We start from the raw sequence: 26,783 nt of genomic DNA on the forward strand, positions 1-26,783 counted from the left end.
GCTGCCAACGGAGGTGGCGGCGCGTTTCCCGCCAGGCCAGGGGGGCGTGGCGCGGCGCGACGCGCAGTTTGATGACGACATCTCGGCGCCGGATGCCGAATGGTAGCCCCAGTCCCTGAAGATGAGGAACGCTGTAGACGCCACAGGTGAGTAACGGGAGCCGCGCGCCCGACGGTCCCGGCAGCCTCTCTGAGCTTCCGCTGAAGCTGCCTTCGTTCCTCCGCGAGCCCGGGCCGGGCCTCCGCGTCTCTGCCCCGGCCGGGCCGGCGGGGGAGCCTAGGGCCTGGGCTCCGCCCTCATGCCGCCTTCCCGCGCGGCTCACACTTCCAGAACCGGTGGGTGCTCGGTGAACGTTCGTTGAACGAGTTGGAGGAAGGAAAGCTGCGAGTGAAACTTGGGCTTTGGACTCAACAAACCGTGTAGGAAGAAGAGCCGGGTGTGGGTCCCGGCCCGAGCCTTCCTCCCATTGTCCGAGCCACTCTCCTCCTCCGTGGTACGGGGCATGGTGCCCAGTGCCTGCTTCTCAGGGCAGCTGTGAGCGACAAAGGGGAGGCCTGCTCGGCCCCTCAGAGCAGCTAGCAGCGGTTCTCAACCTTCCTAATGCCGCGACCCTTTAATACAGTTCCCCATGTTGTGGTGACCCCCACATAGTGATTAATCACAAAAACTATGTAATTATATATGTGTTTTCCGGTGGTCTTAGGCGACCCCTGTGAAAGGGCCGTTCGACCCCCAACGGGGTCGCGACCCACAGGTTGAGAACCGCTGAGCTAGAGGGAGTCCTTGGCAGAATCAGCGATGCCTGAGGGCTGCCGCTCTCAGAAGAAACCCCAAAACTAGGTCGGAAGCAGCTCCTGAGGAAAGGGGTTGCTGAAGTGGTAGGATGAAGCAGACGCTTGGTGCACAGCACAGAAGGGGTGATGGGGGGCGGGGGGAGGGGCAGACCAGGGCAGGGTCGGAGACCTGTGTAAGAGGCACTGCCTGCCTTGGAAAGACCCCTCGTTTGGCACCTCTGGCCTCATTCCTTCAGCCCCTGCCTGGCCCAGACTTCCTCTGAGCAAGGAGGTGCTTTCGCCTCGTCCTAAAGCTCTGCCCTTTGCAAGCAACTCAGGGTTTTATGCTGCTTTGATAGTTTTGGAATAGTTCTCTTGACCACTTGATTCAGGACTGAGGTGTTTTGTCCTAAGTTTTCTTTAAAACTGAAACTGATGGCTAGTTTAAGAGTTGGGGGGAAAACGTGGAGGTGCTTATATTGCCAAATGACAGATATGTGCGTCTCCTGCCAGCTTCTCAGCTGCCTACACCGTCTCCTTGCACCCAACCTCTCCACCCACATTAAGTTGTCAGTTGCCACCTCAGTGCCCTTACTCAGGCCAGTAGGCAAAGCTGTGCAAGGAAAAGCCAGCAGTAACCCATCATTGGAGCTAGGCATGCTTCCGCTCTGCTCAGTCCAAGGCTGAAATCATGGTGCTTTGCTCTTATCTAGATGCTCTGGAGAAGAATCTGCTTCGAAGCTTACTCAGGTTGGTGTCAGGATCTAGTTCTTGGGAGTTGTAGAACTAAGGTCCCTGTTTCCTCGCTGGCCGTCAGCCAAGGCTGCTCTGTATTTTATGGTCCACTGACTTGATACTTTAAATTGTATCTGCAAAATTCACAGCAATATCCAGATGGTTGTGATTGGATAACCAGGGGCTGGCACTTGGAGGGCTAGCTTTAGAATTCTGGCTGCCACTGAGAAGTAAATGAGAAATATATGCAGAGCCTCAGAACGGTGGTTCTCAACCTTCCTCATGCCGTGACCCTTTAATACAGTTCCTCATGTGGTGACCCCAACCATAAAATTATTTTCGTTGCTACTTCATAACTGTAATTTTGCTACTGTCATGAATCGTAATGTAAATATCTGATATGCAAGATGTATTTTCATTGCAATTTGAACATAATTAAAGCATAGTGATTAATCACAAAAGCAATATGTAATTATATATGTGTTTTCCGATGGTCTTACGCGACCCCTGTGAAAGGGTCGTTCGACCCCCCCAAAGGGTCGCGACCCACAAGTTGAGAACCGCTGCCCTAGAACCAGGCCTGGCACATAGCAAGTGCTATACAAGCGTTACCATGTATTACCAAGGATTTGCCACCGCAAACGTGTCTCTGAAGCTGGCCACTGTGGGCTGCATGAGAATGGCATTTCTGTAACACATGGGACATGGCAATGCAGTGTGTGATGAGTTCTACAAATGTCCTCCTGGGCATTGTGAAACGATACAGTGTTCTGTTTGGCAGATGTTGAGATTTCTTATTTGCTTTTCCACAGTGGTTTCCTAAGACGGCCGTTTTCAACTCCACCAGAGGCTACTATGGCATTCCCTCACCTGCAACAGCCCAGCTTCCTACTGGTAAGTATCAACTGCCCGTGTGAGTGTCAGTTCAAAGCTGAGGGACTGCCCTGGCTGGCTAGGCTCTGTGGCTAGAGAGTCAGCCTGCGGGCTGAAGGGCCCCGGGTTCGATTCCGGTCAAGGGCACATGCCCAGATTGCAGACTCAATCCCCAGTAGAGAGTATGCAAGGAGGCAGCGGATCAGTGATTCACTCTCATCTTTTTTTTTTTTTTTATTTTAGTTAAATCTTTATTTGTTCAGATTATTACATTTGTTCCTCTTTTTCCCCCCCATAACTCCCCTCCTCCCAGTTCCCGCCCCACCCTCTGCCCTCACTCCCCACCCACTGTCCTCATCCATAGGTGCACGATTTTTGTCCAGTCTCTTCCCGCATCTCCCACGCCCCTTTCCCCCCCAAGAATAGTCAGTCCATTCCCTTTCTATGTCCCTGATTCTATTATGATTACCAAATTATTTATTCACTTGATTCTTAGATTCACTTGTTGATAGATGCATGTTTGTTGTTCATAATTTGTATCTTTACCTTTTTCTTCTTCTTCCTCTTCTTAAAGGATACCTTTCAGCATTTCATATAATACTGGTTTGGTGGTGATGAACTCCTTTAGCTTTTCCTTATCTGTGAAGCTCTTTATCTGACCTTCAATTCTGAATGATAGCTTTGCTGGATAAAGTAATCTTGGTTGTAGGTTCTTGGTATTCATCACTTTGAATATTTCTTGCCACTCCCTTCTGGCCTGCAAAGTTTCTGTTGAGAAATCAGCTGACAGTCGTATGGGTATTCCCTTGTAGGTAACTGAGTTTCTTTCTCTTGCTGCTTTTAAGATTCTCTCTTTGTCTTTTGCTCTTGGCATTTTAATTATGATGTGTCTTGGTGTGGTCCTCTTTGGATTCCTTTTGTTTGGGGTTCTCTGCGCTTCCTGGAGTTGTAAGTCTATTTCTTTCACCAGGTGGGGGAAGTTTTCTGTCATTATTTCTTCAAATAGGTTTTCAATATCTTGCTCTCTCTCATCTTCTGGCACCCCTATAATTCTGATGTTGGTATGCTTGAAGCTGTCCCAGAGGCTCCTTACACTATCTTCGTATTTTCGGATTCTTTTTTCATTTTGCTTTTCTGGTTGGGTGTTTTTTGCTTCTTCGCATTTCAAATCTTTGCCTTGATTCTTGCGATCCTCTGGTCTGCTGTTGGGAGTCTGTATAGTATTCGTTATTTCAGTCCGTGTATGCTTAATTTCTAGTTGATTCTTTATCATAACATCGAGGGTCTCATTAGGTTTCTTGAAGATCTCACTACATTTATCGGCGGCTTCTAGACAGTTCTTAAGAGACCTTAAAAGTGTGGTTTGAACTCAATATCCTCCATTGACAGTTTTGTCTTGTTTCTTTGTCTCCGAATTTTTTATGCTTTCTTGGTGCACCCCCTAGTGGTCTTTGTGCGCAGTCTTGTTGTAGTTAAGCCTTGATTGTTGTCGGCAATACCGGGGGTGATTTGACCTCCAGGCTAACTGGCTATGAGAGTCAGCTGTGTCTGCAGTGGGAGAGCTTCTGTGCGGGATCTCTAGGGCGGTGCTAATCTAGCCTTTGCCTGAGGCTATCCGGCAAATGGCTCTGCGCAGGGCGGGTCCCCGGGGATCTACAGGGCAGGCCGGAGCGAGCAGTTATGGCTGCTCTCAGTTCCGTCCCTAGGGGCTCTGCCTCACAGAGTCCCAGCAACCGCTGCAAACCTCGGAGAGAAAGCTGCCTTCGAGTTCTGACCGAAGCCAGGCAGTCCCACTTCTCCCTTTTGAGTCTGGGTCCCTAGAGACTCGCCCGGATCTGGAGCTCAGAGTCTGAAACTCCCTCCCGATTGAAAACAACAACTGCGCCCTCCCCCTCCAGCCCGCTCCGCGTGCACTCCGCACCTTAGTATTTCACTTCAGCACTGCGCCTCCTCTGAGTCTGGGTATGATATTCTCTTTCCTCCTAGTTGTAGAATTTCCACTCAGCCAGCCTTCCTGTGGTTCTGGGTGATGTCCGTTCCATCTTTTAGTTGTTTTTTGAAGTGGTTGTTCGAGGCAGCAATCTCCGGCGTTAACCTATGCCGCCATCTTGGTTTCTCCTCATCTACTTCTTAATAAGGATTTAATAGTAGTATTAAATATCCCTATTTTTGGTATAGATAATTTGTAAATCATGGACATTAACTGAGCTGGTGAGGGGTTCTGTAAAGAACTAAGGGTCTCTGTTCGGGCGCCAGATGCTGGGGTCCAGGGGTTCCCAAAGGTGTGGACGGAGTCGGCGAAGAAGGAATGACAAGGAGGCAGTGTTCAGGTCATCATCATAGCCAGGTTCTGTCCACTCTCATCTTTGATGTTTCTATCTCTCCCTCTCCCTGCCTCTCTGAAATCAATAAAAATATTTAAAAAAAACAAAGCTGAGGGACCTGGGAGTTCCTCCCACCAACTTGAACTCTCCAGTGGTTGTTTTTCTGTTTTTTTTTTAATATCTTTTGTTGTTTTTTTTACAGAGAGGAAGAGAGAGGGATAGAGAGTTAGAAACATCGATGAGAGAGAAACATCGATCAGCTGCCTCCTGCACACTCCCCACTGGGGATGTGCCCGCAACTAAGGCACATGCCCTTGACCGGAATCGAACCTGGGACCCTTCAGTCCATAGGCTGACGCTCTATCCACTAAGCCAAACCAGTGAGGGCTCCAGTGATTGTTTTAAGGTGCATGTGATGGAAATAACACTGGACTCAGGGTTGAAATCCTTAGGCTTGACTCTGCCTCTGTAGGACCTTGGGTTCACTCAACCACTGGGCCCTGGTTTTCTCATCTATAAGGCGAGTTGATTCAAATGCCATTGTCCCTGCTACCCAGGGGAGGAGCAACTGAAAAGATATACCTTCAAATTTTATGTCTTGTAAATCCTTACACAAATGTGTAATAATCATAATTGTCATTAGTGAAAGATGGAGGAACACTGTTCTGCTGGGGGCAACCAGGACTGTGCTTTAAATATTAAACATGAGCCCTGGCCAGGGTACTAAGTGGTTAGAGCAGTGGCCCAAGCACCAAACAGTTATGGTTTAATTCCTAGTCAAGGGTGCATACCTGGGTTGCAGGTTCAGTCCCCGGCCCTGGTCGGGGTGAGTACAGGAGGCAACCAATCGATGTGTCTCTCTCACATTGATGTTTCTCTCTCCCCCCCACCCTCCATCCATCCCTCCCTTTCACACTCTCTCAAAATCACTGGGAAAAATGTCCTTGGATGAGGATTAACATATATATATTAAATATGATGCTGAGAAGTTAAGCATAAGACAGATATCAGTGGTGAAAGGTTCAAATTTCAGTTCCCAGAAGATACTTGAGATAAACATTTATTTGGAAGGACATTCTTTCTTGGTGTACCTTCTAGAGCAGTGGTTCTCAACCTTGGCTGCACATTAGAATCACGTGGGAATCTTTTTAAAATCCTGATTTCTGGGTCTCATCCTCCAGAAATTCTGTTTCTTTGTTATGGGGTGGGGCCACAACATTAGTAACAAAGAAACAGAATTTCTGGAGGATGAGGCCCAGAAATCAGGATTTTAAAAAGATTCCCAGGTGATTCTAATGTGCAGCCAACGTTGAAAACCACTGCGCTAGAGCCAACAGATCCAACCTGTGACCTACACAGCCCAAGTCTTCACCTCTGACTGAGGCCCCATAGACTCCACCCTTGTTTGAAGCTGGACAAGGCCTTAGATATCCTTGGGCAAAGCCCTCTTCATTGAAACTCTGACATTTCCTCTTGACCTCCATCCATGTGTGTGGAGGCTTCTTTTTCTTTGTGTAGTCAAGGTACACACCCCATGAACTCAGGTGGATTTCCTTAGTTCTTGTCCTGAATGCTTTCTGGCCTTTCCATGGTCTTCATTAGTGTCAGTACTTGGCTGAAGCCATATGTGGATTTTAACTTGCCTGTTTCTTTTTTACATTTCCCCCTTTTCTTTTTTAATCTTTATTGTTGAGAGTGTTACAGATGTTCCCCGTTTTCCCCTCATTGCCTCCCTCCACCCAGTTCTCACCCCACCCCATGCCTTTACCACCTTACCATCTGTGTCCATAGGTAAGATCTTTGGTTAATCTCTTCAATCCCCCACCTCCCCCGTTCCCTCTGAGATTTGTCTGTCCCATGCTTCCATGCCTCTAATTCTGTTTTATTCACCAGTTTATTTTGTTCATTAGGTTTCTGTTCATTTATTTTGATTTTTAGATTCAATTGTTGATATGTATTTGTTGCCATTTTATTGTTCATATTTCTTTCCACCTCCTCCTCCTCCTCCCGCTCCCCCTCCCCTTCCTTCTTCATAGGTAAGTAACTGCTTTTCTGTTGCTGCTTTTAAGATATTCTCTTTGTCTTTAACCCTTGGCATTTTAATTATGATGCGTCTTGGTGTGGGCCTCTTTGAGTTCCTATTGTTTGGGACTATCTGCGCTTCCTGGACTTGTAAGTCTATTTCTTTCACCAGGTAGGGGAAGTTTTCTGTCATTATTTCTTCAAAGAGGTTTTTTTTTTATTTCTTTCTTTTTTTTACCTTTTGTTTGTCTTTATTACTTCTTTTTTTAAAAATTTTAAATTCTTTATTGTTTAAAGTATTACATATATCTCCTTTTTCCCCCCATTGACCTCTGCCTGGCTGCTTTCCACTATCCCTCCCCCGGCCCCCCAGCACAATTCCCCTCCCCGCTACTGTCTGTGTCCTTTGGTTATGCTTATATGCATGCATACAAGTTCTTTGGTTGATCTCTTATCCACCCCCATCCTCTATTCTTGCCTGCCTTCCCTCCGAGGTTCCACGGTCTGTTTGATCCTTCTATGTCTCTGGATCTATTTTTGTTCATCAGTTTATGTTGTTCATTATATTCCACAAATTAGTGAGATCATGTGATATTTATCTTTCTCTAACTGGCTTATTTCGCTTAGCATAATGCTCTCCAGGTCCATCCATGCTATTGCAAATGGTAAGAGTTCTTTTTTTTTTTAATAGCAGCATAATATTCCATTGTGTAGTTGTACCAGTTTTTTAATCCACTCATCTGCTGATGGGCACTTAGGCACTTAGGCTGTTTCCAAATCTTACCTGTTATAAATTGTGCTGCTATGAACATAGGGGTGCATTTATTCTTTCTGATTGGTGTTTTCTGATTTCTTGGGATCCCGGCCTGTTTCTTACAGTTATGAAGGTTCAATAGGTTCATTATCACTAAATAAAAGACGTTTTAGTTAAGGGCTTAAATAGCAACAAGTAACACCCTCATTTTATTGGGCATTCTTACTGATGGTCACAGTGGTGTAAATCATGGGTGGGCAGTCCTATAGGAATTTACCGTTCATTGCATACACACTTGGTGAACACTCTGTGGTCTATGAGGGGAGCCCTATCCCATAGGGGCCTCTCCTGAATGTGGGGTTGACCCCCTGCTTGTGGGTCAGGCAGAAGTCAGTTTTATTTTGGTAATATGCAGTTCTTTGAGGTACCTGGGGTTGCCTAACAGAGGCTGCTGGGAAGCAAGCCTGATAGTTACTTGTCTAGAAGGCATGGTACCTCAGCCTCTCTTCCAGTTGCATCCTTTAGGTCACTGACATATGCCTGACCTAATGTATGAGGTGCTGGGGAATCAGGTTGGTGGTATGTATCTCACTCCTGCCTATCACTTGGGTTTCTGTTTTGACTCGAGCCAGAATATCATCAGAAGCTGCAAAATGAATATGTTCATGATATTTTTTCGGTTTCTTATAGGCTAGCCTGAAAGCTGACGCAATAAATAAGCCCTTTGCACAGCGGTGCCAAGACTTGGTTAAAGTCATAGAAGATTTTCCAGCAAAGGTACAGCTCTGCTAGCATCTCTTTGGGGCATGTCTCATGCTGTCCTTGAAAAATGTTCTTACAGTCCCTGGTTTCCACCTCTGAGCCCTGCCCTACACAGAGGCCTGACCGGCATTGTGACTGTCGCATATGTGGATACATTTAAACATGTGAACATGTAAGCCAGGGTTTTCTACCATGGATGCTTTTGTCCCACACGGGATGCTTGGCAATGTCCAGGGACATTTTTAATTATCACAGAGGAGTGGTGCTACTGGTATCACGTGGTAGAGACCAGCCACACTGGTAAAACGTCTCATAATGCACAGGGCAACCCCCACAACAAAGAAGTGTTCAGCCTAAAATGTCAACAGTACCAAAGTGGAGAAACTCTGGTGTAAATACTGAAAATGTGTGCTCCCATCACACCCAGAATTGTAAGTGAGGTAAGCTCAAGAAGCTGGCCTGGACAAAGAGTTACTACCAAATGACAGCAAGTCTCAGTTTCAAGGGCTCACTTTGAGAAGAACATTGCCACCCTTAGTAAAGACCTCTTTAAATATGGTGACTAATTTAACTGGCCCACATATAAAACAATACTGCTTGATGTGCCCCATAACCACGATGAAAGGGTCCAAGGCTGCTGCTCTCCTGTTGGACTGTTGTGCCAGGGTTCCTGTGGGTGCCGGGCTGGTCCTGTGGGCTTTTGAACCAGGGAGTGAGCCCTCCATGCTCAGAGCTCAGGCCCAGCTAGGGAAGTGGACAGCATGAGATGCAGGACCGGAGCTGGCACACAGCCCAGCAGTGAGCTCTGGTCCTCAGCAAGCCTGCCCAAGGCCTCATCCGCACACTGTTTCAGGAGCTGCATGCCATCTTCCCATGGCTGGTAGAGAGCATTTTCGGCAGCTTGGACGGTGTTCTCATCGGCTGGAACCTGCGCTCCTTACAGGGACGTGTGAGCCCTGTCGAATACAGCATTGCGATGGAATTTCTAGACCCTGGGTAGGTAGGTTTGTCACCTGAGGAGCCGGATGTTTCCTCTGGTGATCCCACTTTTAAATCATTGTATTTTTCAAAGTTAAGAAACAAATCAAAGCAAGATGGTTTGCAGTTCATTTGCCTGCTTTTCTTGTCTTAATTTCATGTTCAGTGGCCCAATGATGAAGTTGGTATATAAACTTCAAGCTGAAGACTATAAGTTTGACTTTCCTGTCTCCTACCTGCCTGTAAGTAAGCCCTGGGGTGAAAGCTGTGCTTGGGCAGAGACCCCAGACAGTGGCTGCAGTGGTGGTAGGCGGGCCGGGGCTCAGAGGGGCTGTCACACTGGGCGGGAGAATGCCATGGTATCTGTTCAGGGTCAAGGAGGTATCACAAATTGGAATTTTTAAGATCATCACAAATTCTGCCAATGGGGAAGTCACCATGCTGCCCGGTTTGCTACTGGCTAGATGATAGGCAGGGCCAGGTGACTGATTACAACGGGTGACTTGCTCGGTGGGTATGAAAAGCAGAGGAGATGGGATTCATTAAGCTCATAAATGTGCACAGCTGCTACCTTTGCTGTTGGTGGGTCTTTCTGATGATACTAGAGGCCCAGTGCATGGACTCGTGCACTGGTGGGGTCCCTCGGCCTGGCCCATAGGGATGGTGCCGAAACCAGCAGTCCAACATCCCCCGAGGAGTCCCAAAATGTTAAGAGGGCACTTTGCAAAGCTGCTGTCACTCAGCAGCTCCTGCGTTGAGCGTCTGCCCCCTAGTGGTCAGTGCGTGTCATAATTACCAGCCCATCAGCCCGTCGCTTATGCTTTTATATATATAAATGAGAGATTCTAAGTGAAAGCTTGCTTAAGTACTATGCAGAGGGTAGTGCTGTTCCCATGAACAGGGTCCATGTGCTGGCCGCCTCCTCAGCAGCCTTCCCAAAGGGCTGCACACATGGGGCACTGAGCCAGAGCCTGCCTGCGAGCCTGCCTCCCTCTCTCCACAGGGCCCCGTGAAGGCATCCATCCAGGAGCACGTGGTCCCTGACAGCCCTCTGTACCACAATAAGGTCCAGTTCCCCCCCACCGGGGGCCTGGGCCTGAACCTGGCCCTCAGTATCCTTTGCTGACCCCGTGGGTGGGGAGGCTGGGGTGGCCAGCACAGTGTGGGGTCAGTGGGGGTGCGGTGGCCCAACTGCCCTGCCGTTTGTCCCCTGATCCTGCCTTCAGATCCGTTCGAGTATTACATGTTCTTTTTCGCTTTGAGCCTCATCACTCAAAAGGTACAGAAGGGATTCCTCTGAACAGTTTGCTTTACTGGAAACCCCTGAGGGGGGAGGAGGGCGTGGCCCTGGGCTCTTGTTTTCACCCAGCAAGGGGAGCTTGGGATTTGCCTGAGAGCCAGCTGCCAGCCTTGCTTTGTCTTCCATTTCTCCTTTTCCCTTCCTGCCTCATTTCTCTGGGTCTTCCTTTCCTCCCTCCTCCAGTCACTTAGAGCAATAGACTGGTGGGCGGACTTGACAGGTGATGTCGGGTGACAGGCACCCTAAATGGCAGTCAGGGGGCTTCCCATAGGAGGTGCTTACCAGACAGTGGGGCAGAGTGGAGGGGTCACAGGTGGGTAGGACTGAGGGTTAGTCAGGCTGCCTGTGATGGGGGCTTTTCTCCTGGCACCACCCTCAGTGTGCGTGGGCTGGCCTCAGGGAAGCAGCCACATCCCAAAGCTTTTGTGTGATTGCTGGGGTCAGCAGCCTGGGGTGGGGCCCAGCGCAACCCACTAACTCAAGTTTTGTTTTTTAGCCACTCCCCGGGGCCCTCCATGTTCGTACTTCAGACTGTGCCTATTTCATCCTGGTGGACAGGTACCTATCGTGGTTCCTGCCCACAGAAGGCAGCGTGCTCCCCCCACTCTCCTCCAGTCCCGGGGGGCCCAGCCCCTCACCAGCCCCCAGGTAAGGCTCTCCGGCTACCCTGGCCTTTGGCCAGTACCTGAGGTATCCCATGCCTGCCACTAGCTATTCTACAAAGGAGTAGCCTGGTCATTGAGCACTGGTCCAGGGCTCCCCAGTTTCTCTTATGCCTGAGATGCCCCTACCCCAGCTGCCATGGCACAGACTAGAGTGCAGGGGTAAGGAGGATGTCTGTTTTGGTTTTCAGTGACCATCCCTGAAGTGGTCAGGCCCTGTGGCTGCATGGCCCTGCTGTGAAAACGGGCTGTGTTCTGCCCATAGCATCCTCCCCACATGAACATCCATTCCCTACACTGAGGTGCTAATGTTCTCTGTATGGTCCCAATTTTAGTATATGTGCTGCTGAAGCAGCAGTGTTGTTGACCAAAACATTGTTATGTGATCCATGAAGTAGTAGGAATCTGTGTGACTCGAGAACCAGGTCTTGGCCTGAGCCAGAGTTCCTGGGATGGAGAGCCTTTTATGTCAGTGAGCAGGCCCTTACTGTGCAGCCTGGAGGTGAACGAGGCCCTTTAGCTGGCTCTCCCCAGGAGATCCTCCTGCCCTAACAGCCACTGCCCGTGCTCCTCTGACCCTCCTCCACCTCACTGGCCCAGCTCCTTCCCTGGGAGGCTGCAGGCAGGCTTTCTTGCACATGCTAGCCCACCCCACATCTGGCACATGCCATACCCCAAGCTCACAAATACGGACAGATGCCCCCAAGGAAAGGGGATTGAAAGAGGAGAGGGGGGCTTGGGGTGGGCCAGAATCACGCCTTCTCATAGGCAGACTGCAGCTGCCAAATGGTTTTCTGGGCCTGATTTTGTCTGCTTATTTTTACATATTTAAGACTTACAAAAAAGTTGCTACGCATAACATAAAGAACTACTATAGACCCTTCAGCCAGAGATTTCTAAATTGTTTTTATCCTCTATCTGTATGTTTTTTCTGGGTCCTTTACGTAAGTTGTAGATATGATGCCCATTATCTCTTAATATTTCAGAGTGTATCTCCTAATAGTGAGTGCACACTCCTTCATAACCACAGCACTTCTCTCCAAGTCAGGGGGCAGGGATTGCTACAAGGCCACTGTCTAATCCTCAGACCCCACTGGGGCTTCACCAGCTATCCCATCAATGGCAGTTACCTGAGTAGGATTCAGCTCAGGGTCACTTACTACATACAGTTGTCTCTATAGTCCCCTTCAATCTGCAACTGGATCTCAATCTTTCCTGACCTTGACACCATTGTAGCACGCAGTCTAGGTGTGTGCAGAATGCCCTGGACCTGGGTTCTCGGGTATTTTCTTATGATCGGGCCCAGGTTGGACATTGTTTGGTAGGAGCTCTGCGGCAGTGACTCATGGTGTCCTTGTGCCCCATTATAGGCGACATTAGCTTGATCACTGGGCTAAGGCGGGGTGGGCCATGTTTTCCTGCTGTAAAGTTAAATAAGTACTTTGTGCCAATAATAATTAACAAGAGGAATTTAATGGGAAGATATTCTGAAACTGTATACTTATCACTTAATGTTAGCATCCCTTGGTGCTCCTTGGCCAAATCAGTTATTAATGGAATGGTGCCAAGTGATGAATTTTTAAATGTCATCACTTCTTTGTTTACTAGGGAACATTCTCTTCCCATTTGTTAGTATAAATCCACATGGGCTGGGTAGTCATTGTATGATCCAACAGGTTGTAATTGTTATTGTGGTCATTGATTTTGATGTCCAAGTTGCCCCTAATGAAGGCCTGTTTCTCTGTCTTCCTCAGGACTCCAGCCATGCCTTTTGCTTCCTATGGCCTCCACCACACCAGTCTTCTGAAGCGACATATCTCTCATCAGACATCTGTGAACGCAGACCCTGCCTCCCATGAGATCTGGAGGTCGGAAACTCTACTCCAGGTGAGAACTGAGGCAGCTCCGCTCTGCTTCCATTTCAAAATAAACTGCTCACCACTTTCCACCCCATGGGCCAGAGGCCTAAGGACTGCCGCTGAGCTGGATGGTGCTTCTGAATTGTCAATATTTCCCTTCTGTGACATTTAGAAAAATAGGCGGGAAGAAATTGACCCACCTATCTCACCTGTATCTCATTGCCAGTGTTTTTCACCCCAGGATTTCCTGTGCAGGGTTTTGTTTTGTTTTTCTCATGGTGTTGTAATCACTGCCCAGTCTTGTAGTTTGCAATAAATCTGAGTAAATGTTCTCACCACCCCACCTTTCTGACGCGCTCCCATGTGGTTGGGAAGGTTCCTGTGATCACTGTCATGTGGATATTAAATCCTGCACCGGCTACATTTTTATGATGCTTAATAGAGAGGGCCTTTGAAGCCTATGACTCAGTGTCTCCAGCGCCCTTCACAGCCCTATCCCAACCCTATTAGGATAGTACAGGCAGCCCCCGGCCCTTCTGTACTAGGGACCCACGGGGGAGGTGGCAGTGCCCCATGTCAGCCTGTCCCCCAGGCTTGGTCTGGCTCACTCCTGCAGCGCAGCGCTGGCCGCCTTCCGGGCCTTGCTGTCTCACCGTGGAGAGTGCGGTTAGGCTGGTTCTGACACAGGATTCGGGGCTGAGACAGCAACCACAACATTGCTTATTGGCAACCTGGAGTGGATAAGGTGGGGTTCTGCCCCTCGCACCTGGTACATAACTTGGCGTGGGGGTTGCTGTGTTTTTAGAGGGTTCCATATTATTGTCAGCAGCACTGGGAGGCGGGGCATCTGGAATCATCTTCCCTGTTCACTGGGGGGCCCAGTGCTTCAGTTGGCGCCCAGCTGAGTGGGCTCTGGGTTCTGCCAGCCATGAGGAGGGCAGGTGACCAAGGCATGGGCTTATAGGACAGAACGGGAGGGTTGTTTTAATTTTTATCTTTTTGAATTATGGTAAAATACACAGTTTACTATCTTAACCACTTTAAAGTATACTTAAATTGTTGTAATTGATCTCAAGACTTTTTTATCTTGAAAAATTGAAGCTCTGTGCCCACTAATCAATAATTCCTCATTCCTCTTCTCCCCCAGCCCCTGGCAACCACTATGCTACTCTATTTCTATGAATTTGACCTACTCTAGGTGCCTATATAAGTGGAATAATGATTTTATTTTATGACTGAATGACTTCACTTAGTATAGTGAACCTTCAAAGTTCATCCATGTTATAGCATGTGTTAGAATTTCCTCCCTTTTTTAGGATATTTAGTAATATCCCATTGTATGTAAATAATCACATTTGGTTTATCCATTCATCTGTCAATGGACACTTGATTTACTTTCACCTATTGACTATTATGAATAATGCTGCTATGAACATGGATGTGCAAATAGCTCTCCTAGACCCTGCTTTCAATTCATTTGAGTATATACCCATAAGTGGATTGCTGGGCTATCTAGTAATTGTTAAATTTTTTTAAAAAACAGCCATACTGTTTCCACAGTGGCTGCACCATTTTGCATTCCCACCAGCAGTGCACAGAGGCTCCAGTTATTTCACATCCTCTCCAACACTCATTATTTTCTGTTCTTTTTATGATTCCCATCCTATGGATATGAGGTGGTATCTCATTGTGATTTTGATTTGTTGCTCTAATGATTAGTGGTATTGAACATCTTTTCATGTCCTATTGGATATTTGTCTTATCTTTGGAGAAATGTCTAAGTCTTTTGCCCATTTTTTAATTGTGCTGTTTGTTTTTATGTTGTTGAGTTTTAGGCATTCTCTGTATATTTTAGGTGTTAATCCTTTATCAGATACATGAATTGCAAATACTTTCCTCCATTCTTTGAGTTGCTTTTTTATTCTATGATATCTTTTATTTATTAATTACTTTTTAAAATGTATTTTTATTGACTTCAGAGAGGGAAAGAGAGATAGAAACATCAGTGATCAGAGAGAATCATTGATAAGCTGCCTTCTGCATGCCCTCCACTGAGATTGATCCCGCAACCCGAGCATGTGCCCCGACCAAGAATCAAACCATAACCTTCTGGTTCATAGGTCGACCTTCAACCACTGAGCAACACTGGCTGGACTGTCTATAACAGTGATGGCGAACCTATGACACGTGTGTCAGAGGTGACATGCGAACTCATTTTTTTGGTTGATTTTTCTTTGTTAAATGGCATATAAATATATAAAATAAATATCAAAAATATAAGTCTTTGTTTTACTATGATTGCAAATATCAAAAAATTTCTATATGTGACACGGCACCAGAGTTAAGTTAGGGTTTTTCAAAATGCTGACACGCCGAGCTCAAAAGGTTCGCCATCACTGGTCTATAATATCTTTTGACACACAAAAGTTTTTCATTTTCATGAAGTCCAGCTTGTCTATTTTTCCTTTGTTGCCTGTGCTTTTGAAGTCATGTGTAAGAAATAATTGCCAAATTCCATATCATGAAGGTTTCTCCCCGTGCTTCTAAGAACTTTATCATTTTAGCTCTTACATTTAGGTCTTTGATCCATTTTGAGTTATTTTTTGTTTATGGTGTTAAGTAAGGATCCAACTTCATTCATTTGCATGTGGATATCCTGTTTCCCAGCAGCATTTGTTGAAAACACTGTCCTTTCCTCCATTGAATAGTCTTCACACTGTTGTTAATTCATTTAACCAGCTAATACTCTTTTGCAGGTTTTTGTTGAAATGTGGCTTCATCATTATTCCTTGGAGATGTACCAAAAAATGCAGTCCCCTCATGCCAAGGTATGTTGCCATAGTTTCTTTCCATCCCCTGCTCTTGTCCTGGTGTGCCTGGTCAGCCTGCTACTTTCTATCCTTGATGTCAGTTTTCAAGGGCTGGATGGTGGGAAACCACCCCTCCCTCAGATGCTGACCAGCAGGTGGTTTGGTTCTGTGGTGGGCTTGCACCCGAGGGCTGGAGGCCTCTTGTCTGGGGTCCTCCTGAGCTACTTCCAGAGCCCCCTTATGGCAGCAGGAACAGATGAGGTGGTGGTGCTCATGCTCTGCGGGCAGGGGAGCCGCTGATGCTTCTGGGAGCTGTGTCTGGTCTGTGTCACGTCTGTCATCACAGCGCCTCCTGCTTTCCTGCTGAGGGGGTGCCCGACAGACCCCGGCCACCCTGGGTCTCCACCTTCTGCACATCAGCAGGCTTTGTGGTGGGTGGAGTCTGACACCCTCCTGCATGTGGCCTGGCCTGTTTCCTCCTCCTCCTCACCTCTCCCCCTTCTCTCACTGGGCTACGTGTGTGTAAAGCTGTGGAGGTGGCCGAGACCCTGGCACCCTCTGGGGGTGCTGTCCCAGGGCCCATAGCCCACTGGACTGACTTGTCAGGGTAGAACAGTTCTGTTCAGTTAGTAAGATGGGCACTTAGGCTCCTACTCCGTGAGACTGCAGTGCCTGGCTTCTCTGTACCAGGTTGCTTCTGTCACTGCCAGACAAAATTCTCATAAGCTTCCTTGGGAATGAAGGATCTATGGTTTTTATAAAAATGGAAAATGGTTGTCTGTAACTTTTGCTCTGTGATTCTGGGGAGAAGTGGGGGTTCTGCTCCTGCTGCAGAGTCTCAGCAACCAGTTCTGTGGTCCCAGTGCTCTGCCCAGTGGAGGGTTGGGGTGCAGCCCTCCCACCGCTGCTCTTTTAAAGTCCCCAAGTCTGCTTCCTTGGTGTCACATAGGAGGAGGAGGAGGAGAACAGGGGACTCCATCCTGGGCCTCTCAGGTCACAAAGCCCTTGCACTGCTCTTCCATCTTCCACAGCTGACTCTGCATGTTCCTGGCTGGTGCACGGTGGTCAGGGGTCCTGGGAGGCTCGCTCAGCCCCTGTGCACGTGGCTTGGGCTTGCAGAGGCCGCCTCGCTGCACTGCCTTCCTTGTCTGCTTGTTCCGTCTTCCGAGCCAGTGGAAGCATGCCGCTTTCATTTTCAGCAGATAGCGAGGCAGAAAGGCCTTTCTAGTCTGAGTCCACATGGGGAAGAGGCAGTGCCTGTCCTTGCCAAAGCAGGAGGGCCTTCCCCTTCTCCCCACATTTGCTTCCTCCTCTTGGTCAGACCACAGGGTGTGTGAGAGCTGCTCAGGATGTCTCGGGCGGGGGCGGAGGGGGTTGTTCTCACCAGGCATCAGAGAGGTTCTGCCCTTTCCCTCCTATTGAGGTAGGAAAGCAAAACCTGAAACAACTGGGTGTGTAGGAAGCCGGGAAAGACAGCTGTGGAGGTCTGCTTCATCTGAGGCCCCTTAGCGTTTATCCAGGCCCATGCTGCCTGCACTGCACCATACGGAAACCCTTGTGAGTTTTGGTTTCAGGGAGGCAGGGAGTGTAGCTCCTGGAAATCCCCAGTGTGTCTGTGGCTGAGCTGGGCTGGGCTGGGTGCAGAGTGCATGCTCGCTCCCTGGAGGCCTGGCCTCCATTCCACCCAGCTTGCTGAGTGGGGCTTCTGGGAGGGGGCAGTAAGGATGGCCACAGCCCTGCAGGCTGGTATGAGGCTGCCCTGTGTCCCCACTGGCCAGGACAGGAACCCAACAGGAAAACTGTATGCCCTGATTCCTCCTGAGGGCTGCAGCTGAGCCCAAAGTCTGGCCTGAAGGAAGGCTGTGAATGGCCAACACCTTCTTGCTGTGCTCCTTCTCACCCCTGCGCCGCGTGTCTCTGGCTGTGCCTGTCCCTTGGAGGCTGGCACACTCGTTCTGACCTCTCCTGTGTGAAGCATGCTGCTCAGCCCAAGGCATGGCCCTCGCAGGGCAGGATGTGTGCCTGGACTGGCTCTTAGCTGTGCTTGGCTGACGGAGCGCTGCTTTTGCAGGGAGGGAGGGTGGAAGGTCCTGGGCGGGGCCAGGCAGCATGGGAGCTCAGCTGTCATCTCCAGCATCCCAGGCTCAGGGAGTGTGTGACCATGGCCAGATTCTTGCCACTGGGACTAATGAAAGGCTCTGTGTATCTGGAGGGTTGGGGTCCCGGTGAGGCAGAGAGAGGCTGGTCTTCCCAGAATTAGATCCAAGGAGTGCTTGTGTCTCCTTTAACCATTTCCGGAATGTTGAGTGTGGAGGGCGTTTGGTGGGCTGAGCTGTGCTCACTGTGTGCTGCCTTTAGGAACCAGCCCCCATCAGGACAGAACACTGATTGGATCTTAGACACATAGGAATTGTGCTGGTCAATTTTTCCTCAGGACAACCCAGGGAAGTCCAGGCAATTACATAGCTTTGTTTTCTTGGCAGAGAGGCCTCCATCTAGAATTGGATCCTAAAGAGTTTCTCTCCGGAGGCTCTGGCCTTCAGGGCCTTGGTTGCTGGCACCTGGGCTCCTCGTGGGCTGTGGTTGCATGTACGGCGCCCTCAGGCTCAGGGAGAGCGGGACCCTCAGGAGGGAAAGTGAGTCAGGCCGACCTCAGAGAGCGGGAGAGGCTTTCAGGCCCAGTGGCATGGAGGGGCCTCCGGTCGTCTGAAGGGTCTGTCCACGCCCTGCCTGGCGGGTGCTGCTAGGAGGGGCGGTCTGGGTTGCCATGAGGGTGGTCGCACTGGCCTGAGGTTGCTGGGCTGTGGTTATTAGGATTGTCACTGACATGCTTTTGTTTTTGTTTTTTGTTTTTGTTTTTTCTCTTACCTCTGGGCTCTCACTTTTTTCTTTTCCCCTCTCTCCCCTCCCCTTCCTCCGCCTTCTCTGGCTTCTGTTTTGTTGTCTCAGCTGGAGGTTCTGCACTACCGACTCAGTGTCTCCAGCGCCCTTCACAGCCCTGCCCAACCCAGCCTCCAGGCCCTCCACGCCTACCAAGTACTGGCTGCTCTTGATCTGTTCCGTTTCACCCCTGCCCTGTGGTGTAGGCCACAGAGCTCATGTCAGTGCAGTGGTAAAGCGAGGGCATGGCTGGGGCCTGCTGGGGGTGATACAGAGACCGTTCCACACACAGCCAGGCCCTGGGGCTTGAGGGTGGCCATGGCCCTTCAGCCTGGCCCAGCCTCCAGATTTGTAGACTAGCCAGGGTTTGGGATGTGCAGCCATGTGGCAGGAAGTGAGGCACATGATCCCTGCTGGCTCTGGGTCATCAGATCTTCCTGGTCATGCCTCAAGCCAGTTGAGGTATCACAAGTTCTTATGTGTTGTGGCGGCTCCATGCTTGGCCCTAGTTTGAGGAAGCGACATATTTTTGCTTTTGCTGTAGAGCCCAACTCACCCTGCGGTTCAAGCACCCCCACGAGGCCCGGGGGTGCAGTTCTGCTGAGCTGAGCCTGTGTGTGAGGCAGAGGCAGGAAAACTTTGGGCTTGGTCCTCCGGCCTGGAAATGCTGCCAGTTCTGGGGTGACCCAGGCCCGGCCTTCTACAGGCCCAGTCTCTTGTGACCTCATGGAGATTGGTCTGCTTCGGCAGAAATGAACAGTGTGACAGAGTTGAGGCCAGCAAAGTGGAGTTCAGCCCTGTAGGGTGTTTCAGGACTGACAGCCTCATAGTTCATTGATGTATGAGATGAGGCTGGAAGTCTGGGCAGAAACGGCCGAGTGGTGCGTCTGGAGCTGTGCTCGGAGCCTGTCTGTCTCACTGTCCGTGGGAGCACATGTTGAATTTGAACACAAGGTGCAAAGTTTTGTTTTGCTGGGATAGTTTGTCAGTGCGCAGCACATATTGGGGTTTCTGCTCAGAAGCAGCAGCTGCAGTGAGGAGGAAGAGCATGTTCCAGAAGGTTCAGTATGGGCCAGCTGGGCACAGAAGTTGGTGCCGCTCCAGCCTCTATTGGGGAGGGTCCCTGGAGAAACATCTGGCTGCATTCACTCTGCAGCGGGAGGGCCAAGAGCCTGGAATGGGCTTTGGAAAAGTGTCCCTAAAAGGAGGCCACCTGCCACGTAACCAGAGATTCCTGTGGGGCTTTGGCTCAGGAGGGTGTGGAGTTGGAAGATTGGCTTGACAAACCTAGAGGGAGCATAGCCGATGGGGTTACAGTGATTGCTGGGGGCCTGGGGCAGGGAGCCGGCTCTCCAGAAATCCCAGGAAGGATGGGTCGAGATGGGATTGGGGATCCTGGTTCCCCTGTCCACGGCCAGGTAAGAGGGAGAGGTCAGGAATGAGAAGGGGGAGGGTTTTGAGCAGGAAGTTCTCAGGTCTGATATTGATGCCCTTCTAATCTTATATTATTAAAATAGCCCATGCTTTTTGCTTTTTTCTTCAGAACAAGGCAGATTCATTGCATAAAGACTTTAAAATGCAAATAAGCAGAAGGAAATCACCTTAGTAGCATAGTATCATCCCTAGATGTGGGGGGGCGGGGGGTGTCACCAGGGCCTGTGGAGGCATTTCCATGACGGAGAGTGGCATGGATGTGGGCAAGGCCCATTAGGCTGGCTTCCTCAACCCATGAGAGGTCTGTGACTGGGCTGTGCTCAGCACTGCTCTGGGTTGGGATGAGGCTGCCAAGAGCTCTTCTGAGTTTGTTGTGGCCCTAAAGAGCTCAGGTGAGTGTGGGGAGAGGAGCATGTTGGTCTGGACAGCCAGAGTGCGGGGCATGGGGCAGTGGGTCCTGCCTTCCCATGTGGCCTCCGCCACTCGGGGCTTCACCCTGCACTCCATCCCTGAACAGCTGGCAAACAGGCTTTGCTCTGGGCTGGTTCTCAAAGATCCTACAAAAGTTCGGCTCACAGGATTGACAGTGTTCTTGTCTTTGGGGTTGTGCTGACCAATAGGTCTATTAGCAGCAGAGGGAGGACTGTGTCTAGAAGGGAGAGCAGGTAGAAGGTGGGCTGTGGCAGGAAGAGGAGCTGGAGAGGTTCACCTGGAAAGGGGAAGCTATGGCCATGGCAACCTGTCTGCACACACCTGGGAGGCAGGGGAATACCGAGTCCAGACCCCAGGTGGGATAGCAGCCTGCCCGCCCCCTGCTTCTCATCCTCTGGCTGGCCAGGAGGTGAGGACCTCTGGCGACCTAGATGGGCAGCAATGACAAGTCACCCACAGAGGGTTTGAAAAAGGGGTTTGAAGCCTGTAGAGAAGCACTTGGACCTGGATTTTTAGCAGCTCTCCCAAGGCACACTGTGCAGGCTTCGCCACTCTTAGCTTGTCTCGGGCCCTGCAGTGCCAGGGTCATCAGCGGGTGGCAGGTATGGGTGGGGCCCCAGGTGGTCCAGCTTTCAGCCTGGCCCATGCATCCTGTGGGGAGAGCAGAGAGATGGGCCCTGCTGGGGTGTGTTCAGACCTGGGGGTTCAAGCTCAGAAAACCTGGATCCTGACACTACACCCCTCTCAACCTTAGGAGTCATTCACGCCCACCGAGGAGCACGTGCTGGTGGTGCGCCTGCTGATCAAACACCTGCACGCCTTTTCCAACAGCCTGAAGCCCGAGCAGGTCTCGCCCTCCGCCCATTCCCATGCCACCAGCCCCCTGGAGGAATTCAAACGGTGGGTATGGGGCTGTATGCAGGGCTGCTGTGCTTCAGCCTGCCTCCTTGTGCTCCGCACACATGCTGCCCACTGACTTTCCCCAGGGCATGTGGGGCCTCACCTTGTCCCCTCCTGGCTCTGTCTCCTCATCCCTACCCTGGCGCCAAAGGTGGGTGGGGCATCCAGCTGCTTCTCTGGCTGCCATGGCCTATCCCCCCAGGCCTGCCCTCTTCATTAGAAGGCCAGGCTGCAACTGGTTAGAGCGTCATGCCGATACGCCAAGAGCCAGGCTGGCCAGGAAAGGCCCTGTCTTGTATGCTCTTGTCCCTTCCTCCAGTGGCAGGCAAAAAGGCCAGTGGCTAGGAGGGCCTTCTCAGCAGAGTGGCTCAGTTGTCACAGGAGATTGGGTTCTATGCTGCCCCCTCCCCCTCCTCAGGCAGGGAAGGGGCTGGGGTGGTGAGCCAAGCTGACAAGTGTACAGGAGCCACACTGGATTGGCCACATGTGTGCTGTGTATCCTTGGAATGTCCCCTTACCTCTCTGAGCCATGGTTTCTTCCTCTGAAGAATGGGGCTAAAAATAGGAAGTCTCAGCCCCAGAGGGAACCCAGTGCCCCTCCTGGCAGAGCTGGCCCTTAAAGCAGGAGCCGCTGGGCTCACTTGTGAGGTGACCCACTTCCTCTCCATAGGGCTGCTGTCCCGAGGTTCGTCCAGCAGAAGCTCTACCTCTTCCTGCAGCACTGCTTCGGCCACTGGCCCCTGGACGCGTCCTTCAGAGCCGTGAGTGTCAGCCCGTTAACCTCACTGAGCTGCACTTGGCCCCCTGCTGAGGGGACACTGAGAGTGACCATTCGAGGGGTGCACTGAGCACCCCTGTGTGTCCTCTCAGGGCAGTGCAGGAAGAAGCCAGATGGTGGCACCCCTGCCCACCCCTGCAGAGCAAAGCCCTGCAGCTGGAAACGTGCCCCTCTCCCTGAGCTCCCTCCTGGGCCAGATGGCCCACGGATCAGGCCCAACGCCTGCCCCCACCGCCCACTGTGTCCACGTGTCTCGCCAGGTCCTGGAGATGTGGTTAAGCTACCTGCAGCCCTGGAGGTACGCGCCTGAGAAGCAGCCTCAGGGTAGTGATGGCCAGGCCCGCTGTGTGTCTGAGAGATGGTGAGCCTGCACCCTGCCCCCCCAGGGGGCCTGCTTCGGGGCCCTCAGGGCTCTTCTCTGAGGGGAGCACAGGCCGCCCGCGCCCCACTTGATGCTGCTGTGTCTCGCCTGGGATTGGTTTCCTGTGGAAATAGCAGGTCACTCTCTTCCCCTGTCTCCTTGCCATTATCGTCTCACTCAGGTCTATGTTCACGCTCACCCCCAAACCTTCCTCACAAGTTCGTTCATAGCAGCCACTGCACTTCCCCACCATCTCCCAGCTGGCCCCCAGGCTTCCGTCGGCACCCCTCTGGTGCCCTGGCCAACTTTTGCCATGGTCTTGGTCATCTCGGAAAGGGCCTCATTCTAGGGATAGTCCATTGTCCTTGGGGGCCTAGGCCTTGCCAGTCTGTCCTGCCTCCTCCCTGGACACCGCCAGACCTTCTCAGCCACTGATCTTGACACCTCTGTGTGGAAGATCTGGCCCCTGAGTAGCTGCCGGTCCCCAGGGCGCCCTTTGTGCAGGAGAACCTGCTGCTGTACACCAAGCTCTTCGTGGGCTTCCTGAGCCGCGCGCTGCGCACTGACCTGGTCAGCCCCAAGAACGCACTGATGGTGTTCCGAGTGGCCAAAGTCTTTGCCCAGCCCAACCTGGCTGAGATGATCCAGAAAGGTAAGCCCTTAGCCAGGGGGACCCACAGACCCTATATGTGCCTCACAGGCTTGTGGGGGGCCTTGGCAAGGGGTGTTGTAGGGAATCCTGGTGCCCAGAGCAAGAGGAAGGTCTGAGCCTGGCTGAACCCCATCTTCCCCGTAGCTCAGCGCGCCTGGCAGAGCGGGGTGCAGATCTCTGAGCTATCTCCCTGGTGACCTGCGGCAGTCAGGTGCCTGTCCTGCTTTCGTCTGAGCCAGCTTTGTTGGGCATTAGCTTCTTATGCTACCTCGTGGCGAGTGTTGGCTTCCTGTTGAGACTGGCAGGGCTCAGAGCATCAGGACCTGGGCTCCCTCGCTGCATGTTCACTGCCGTTCGGGAACTCAGGAGGCACTTAGGGAGCCTGCCAGCAGCAACTGGATATTCTGTGTCCTTGGAAGCCAAACCCAGGCTTGCGTCCTGCTTTCCAGGCGAGCAGCTCTTCCTGGAGCCCGAACTCGTCATCGCCCACCGCCAGCACCGGCTCTTCTCGGCCCCCACACTCACCGGCAGCTTCCTGTCGTCCTGGCCGCCGGCTGTCACCGACACCTCCTTCAAGGTGAAGAGCCATGTCTACAGCCTGGAAGGCCAGGACTGCAAATACACCCCGATGTTCGGGCCAGAGGTCCGGACGCTGGTGAGTGAGTCGGCTCAGCAGTCACGGCCATCCTGAACCTCTGGGACAGCGAGCCAAGAAGGGTGCACACACCTGGGGGGAAGGAGGAGACACTAGTACTCCCTCCTCCCCTTTTAGGTTCAGTGAAGGCTAATTTTTTTCTGATAACAGAGGCAGTGTTTGTTGGGCATTTCCCACATTTAAAGCATGCAGCTTAGCTTTTGAAAATCATTGTCGTGTGGAAGCCACCCTCCTGGCCCTTGGCAGGCTCCCGGGACCACCTGGCGGGGCTGGGCGCCGTGAGGTGGCCGCTCAGTGACCTCCCGCCTGCCCACGTCCACAGGTCTTGCGCCTGGCCCAGCTCATCACGCAGGCCAAGCAGACAGCCAAGTCCATCTCTGACCAGTGCGGGGAGAGCACGGCCAGTCGCCCTTTTCTGTCCTGGCTGGGCTTCTGCCTTTCGGACACAAACAGCTCCTACCCAGCCAACGACCTGGACGACATGGGGCAGGACAGCATCCGCAAGACAGACGAGTACCTGGAGAAGGCCCTGGAGTACCTGTGCCAGATGTTCCGAGTATGAGCCCTGAGGCCATTCCCTCCCCAGATTTGGTCCCGTGCCCTCACCCCACTGCTTAGCCCGGGACCAGCCACAGACCAGGACCTAGCCGGGGCTCCTGCGGGAGAGGCAGACCTGTGCCTGCAATGTTGTCTGGGTCCCATCGTTGTTAGAGGCCGAGGGGTTGAAGACCAATTTGCTCCCTTCACCTGGAAACTGAAGCAGTGGTTTCTCCCTGACAGCTCAGCGAGGCCCAGCTCGCCCAGCTCACACTCGCCATGGGAACAACTCAGGATGAGAACGGCAAGAAGCAGCTCCCGGATTGCATCGTGGGTGAGGACGGACTCATCCTCACCCCCCTGGGCCGGTACCAGGTAAGACCCATGTCCCAGAGGGACCTGGCTCTCCAGGGCTTTCCAGATAGCACAGCTGGTGGTCCCCCATAATCAGAGACAACTTTGCTGAGTTGTTTGCAAAGGTGTGTTTTCTGGACGGCTCCTGAGGCCCCGCTGTCCCCTGGGGCTCACCTCTCCTGCTGCTTCTAGATCATCAACGGGCTGCGGAAGTTTGACATCGAGTACCAGGGGGACTCGGAACTGCAGCCCATCCGAAGCTATGAGATTGCCAGCCTGGTCCGCTTGCTCTTCCGGCTGTCCTCCACCGTCAACCACAGGGTGAGTGGGGTGGAAAGCCACATCCTCAGCTCAGCGTCCCTTCCATCCTAGAGCTTCACGGAGGGGCTGGTGGTAAGTGTGGCCCCTGCCTGTTGCCCACTCCCCTGGGCCTCTCTGTGCTCTAGTTTGCAGGCCAGATGAGAGCCCTGTGTTCCCGGGCTGACTTCCTCGGCAGCTTCTGTAGATACCACCTCATGGAGCCAGGGCTGACTGACAAGCACCTGCTGAGCCCCGTGGGGCAGGGGCGTGTGGCCAGCCGTGCCCGGGGCCCCAGGCTCAGCCTTCGTTTCCTGGGCAGCTACCGGACGCTGCTGTCACTGCTGCTGGCCTTCTTTGTGGCCTCTCTGTTCCGCATCGGGCCCCTGCCCTTTGCCCTGCTCCTCGTGCTGGGCTACTTCCTCTACGCTGCGGCCATGACACTGCTGACGGAGCAGGGCAAGCTGCACCAGCTCTGACCACGAGCCAGCCTCTCCCCACACTGCCCCTCCCGTGTACCTGGGAGGCCACCTCCGCTCCTGAGCCTGGTCACCGTCACGCTTCCAGGGAGCATTTTCCTGTAGCCTCCGAACCGTTTGGAAGAGAACGAAGGAGAAGGGCACACAGTCCAGACTTGGCCAGGAAGAGAGCAGCGTCCAGGGCCCGTGAGCTGCGTGGGATGGGGACAGACCGGGGCCGGCCACGGGCCTTCCTCCTCCCTCAGCCGGAGGCTCCGCAAGAAGATGGTCAAGGCTTTTCTCTTTTTAACTGTTTCAGGGTTTAGCCCCGGAAGCACGAAGCCAAGGAGTCCGTGCTTCCGGGGGCGCGGCGGCCTCGCTGTCCTGAGGCGCACAGTGTGGCCTCAATCTCCGCCCTGGGTGACCCCAGGACAGCAGCTCAGCCTCTGGCTCCAGAGAAGGACCAAAGACCCTAAAAGCGACGCCTGAGAACATTAAATGGCGATTCTCGGAGCCTTAATTTTCAAACTACATCTGCCACCACACTTGGCAAAACAAGGGTTATTCCTCGTGTTCTCCCAGCGACGGGAAGTCTGGGCCATACAACCCTGCTTTTGAGGAGAAAGGGTTCTTCGGGTGCTCGGTGGGACACCTGGCTTCCCTCAGCCCCCAAGTCAGCAAGCACCTCGCTCAGGGGTGGCCCGTGTCACCACCTTGTCCTTCAGGACGGGCTCTCGTCCCCCGCAGGCCTAGGGGATCAGACAGGACCGCCCGGTCCCTCTGCCAGCTTCTGGTCTACAACCAAAGATGATCAAAAGCATTTGTACCTTCAATAAAATCAAGTGTGCAAAGACAGTAACCTTTCGATACCACTTAAATATTAAAGTTACACAACAATTACATGTTCACTGTCAGAATTCCCCACGGGGTCCCACACCTTTCATTATACAGATGACACCAGAGGGAACAACTCTTTGAAGAGGGATTTAAACCAGCCATCTCGTGGGGGGCGGGGGAGTGTTGTTTTATATTTTGATGTGAATTCCATATCGTGGTATTTGGTAGCCTGTGACCAAAAATCCGACCAGGCTTTGAACCCTGAGTCTTCGGTGCCTGAGCTCAGCCTGCTGGGTGTCCTGTCGCCCCTCACCAGGGGCCAGAGGAGTCACTTCAGCAGCAGAGAGTGGCCAGGA

At 51.8% G+C, this 26,783-nt stretch overlaps 1 protein-coding gene across 6 annotated transcripts; it reads left to right on the forward strand.

Moving 5' to 3' along the window:
- The first annotated feature begins 2 nt into the window (after nucleotides 1-2).
- Nucleotides 3-26,445, forward strand: SMPD4 (sphingomyelin phosphodiesterase 4). 6 transcript variants are annotated; one of them, XM_059676415.1, is made up of 20 exons: nucleotides 3-146; nucleotides 2,321-2,402; nucleotides 8,172-8,258; nucleotides 9,097-9,239; nucleotides 9,388-9,463; nucleotides 10,225-10,333; nucleotides 10,448-10,500; nucleotides 11,018-11,169; nucleotides 12,938-13,070; nucleotides 15,799-15,870; nucleotides 18,802-18,888; nucleotides 21,353-21,498; nucleotides 22,169-22,259; nucleotides 22,537-22,637; nucleotides 23,126-23,289; nucleotides 23,739-23,944; nucleotides 24,267-24,500; nucleotides 24,725-24,856; nucleotides 25,028-25,156; nucleotides 25,282-26,445. In XM_059676415.1, exons 1-20 carry the CDS (start codon nucleotides 100-102, stop codon nucleotides 25,609-25,611), a joined length of 2,574 nt encoding a protein of 857 aa, XP_059532398.1. In that variant the 5' UTR covers nucleotides 3-99; the 3' UTR covers nucleotides 25,612-26,445. The 6 variants fall into 6 exon arrangements, with proteins under 6 accessions (XP_059532398.1, XP_059532399.1, XP_059532400.1 ...); XM_059676417.1 differs by lacking the exon at nucleotides 3-146 and adding an exon at nucleotides 198-335; XM_059676416.1 differs by lacking the exon at nucleotides 18,802-18,888.
- The last annotated feature ends 338 nt before the right edge of the window (nucleotides 26,446-26,783 follow it).

This window comes from Myotis daubentonii, chromosome 19, assembly GCF_963259705.1.
Source record: "Myotis daubentonii chromosome 19, mMyoDau2.1, whole genome shotgun sequence".
In the NCBI taxonomy this organism is placed as follows: Eukaryota; Metazoa; Chordata; class Mammalia; order Chiroptera; family Vespertilionidae; genus Myotis; species Myotis daubentonii.

Bases quoted from the DNA above. Each gene is read 5' to 3' on its own strand.
- SMPD4 (XM_059676415.1), top strand. From the start codon at position 100: ATGGTAGCCCCAGTCCCTGAAGATGAGGAACGCTGTAGACGCCACAG. The intron at 9,240-9,387 runs GTAGGTAGGTTT...TTTCATGTTCAG, and splicing joins ATGGAATTTCTAGACCCTGG to TGGCCCAATGATGAAGTTGG. The intron at 10,501-11,017 runs GTACAGAAGGGA...TTTGTTTTTTAG, and splicing joins TGAGCCTCATCACTCAAAAG to CCACTCCCCGGGGCCCTCCA.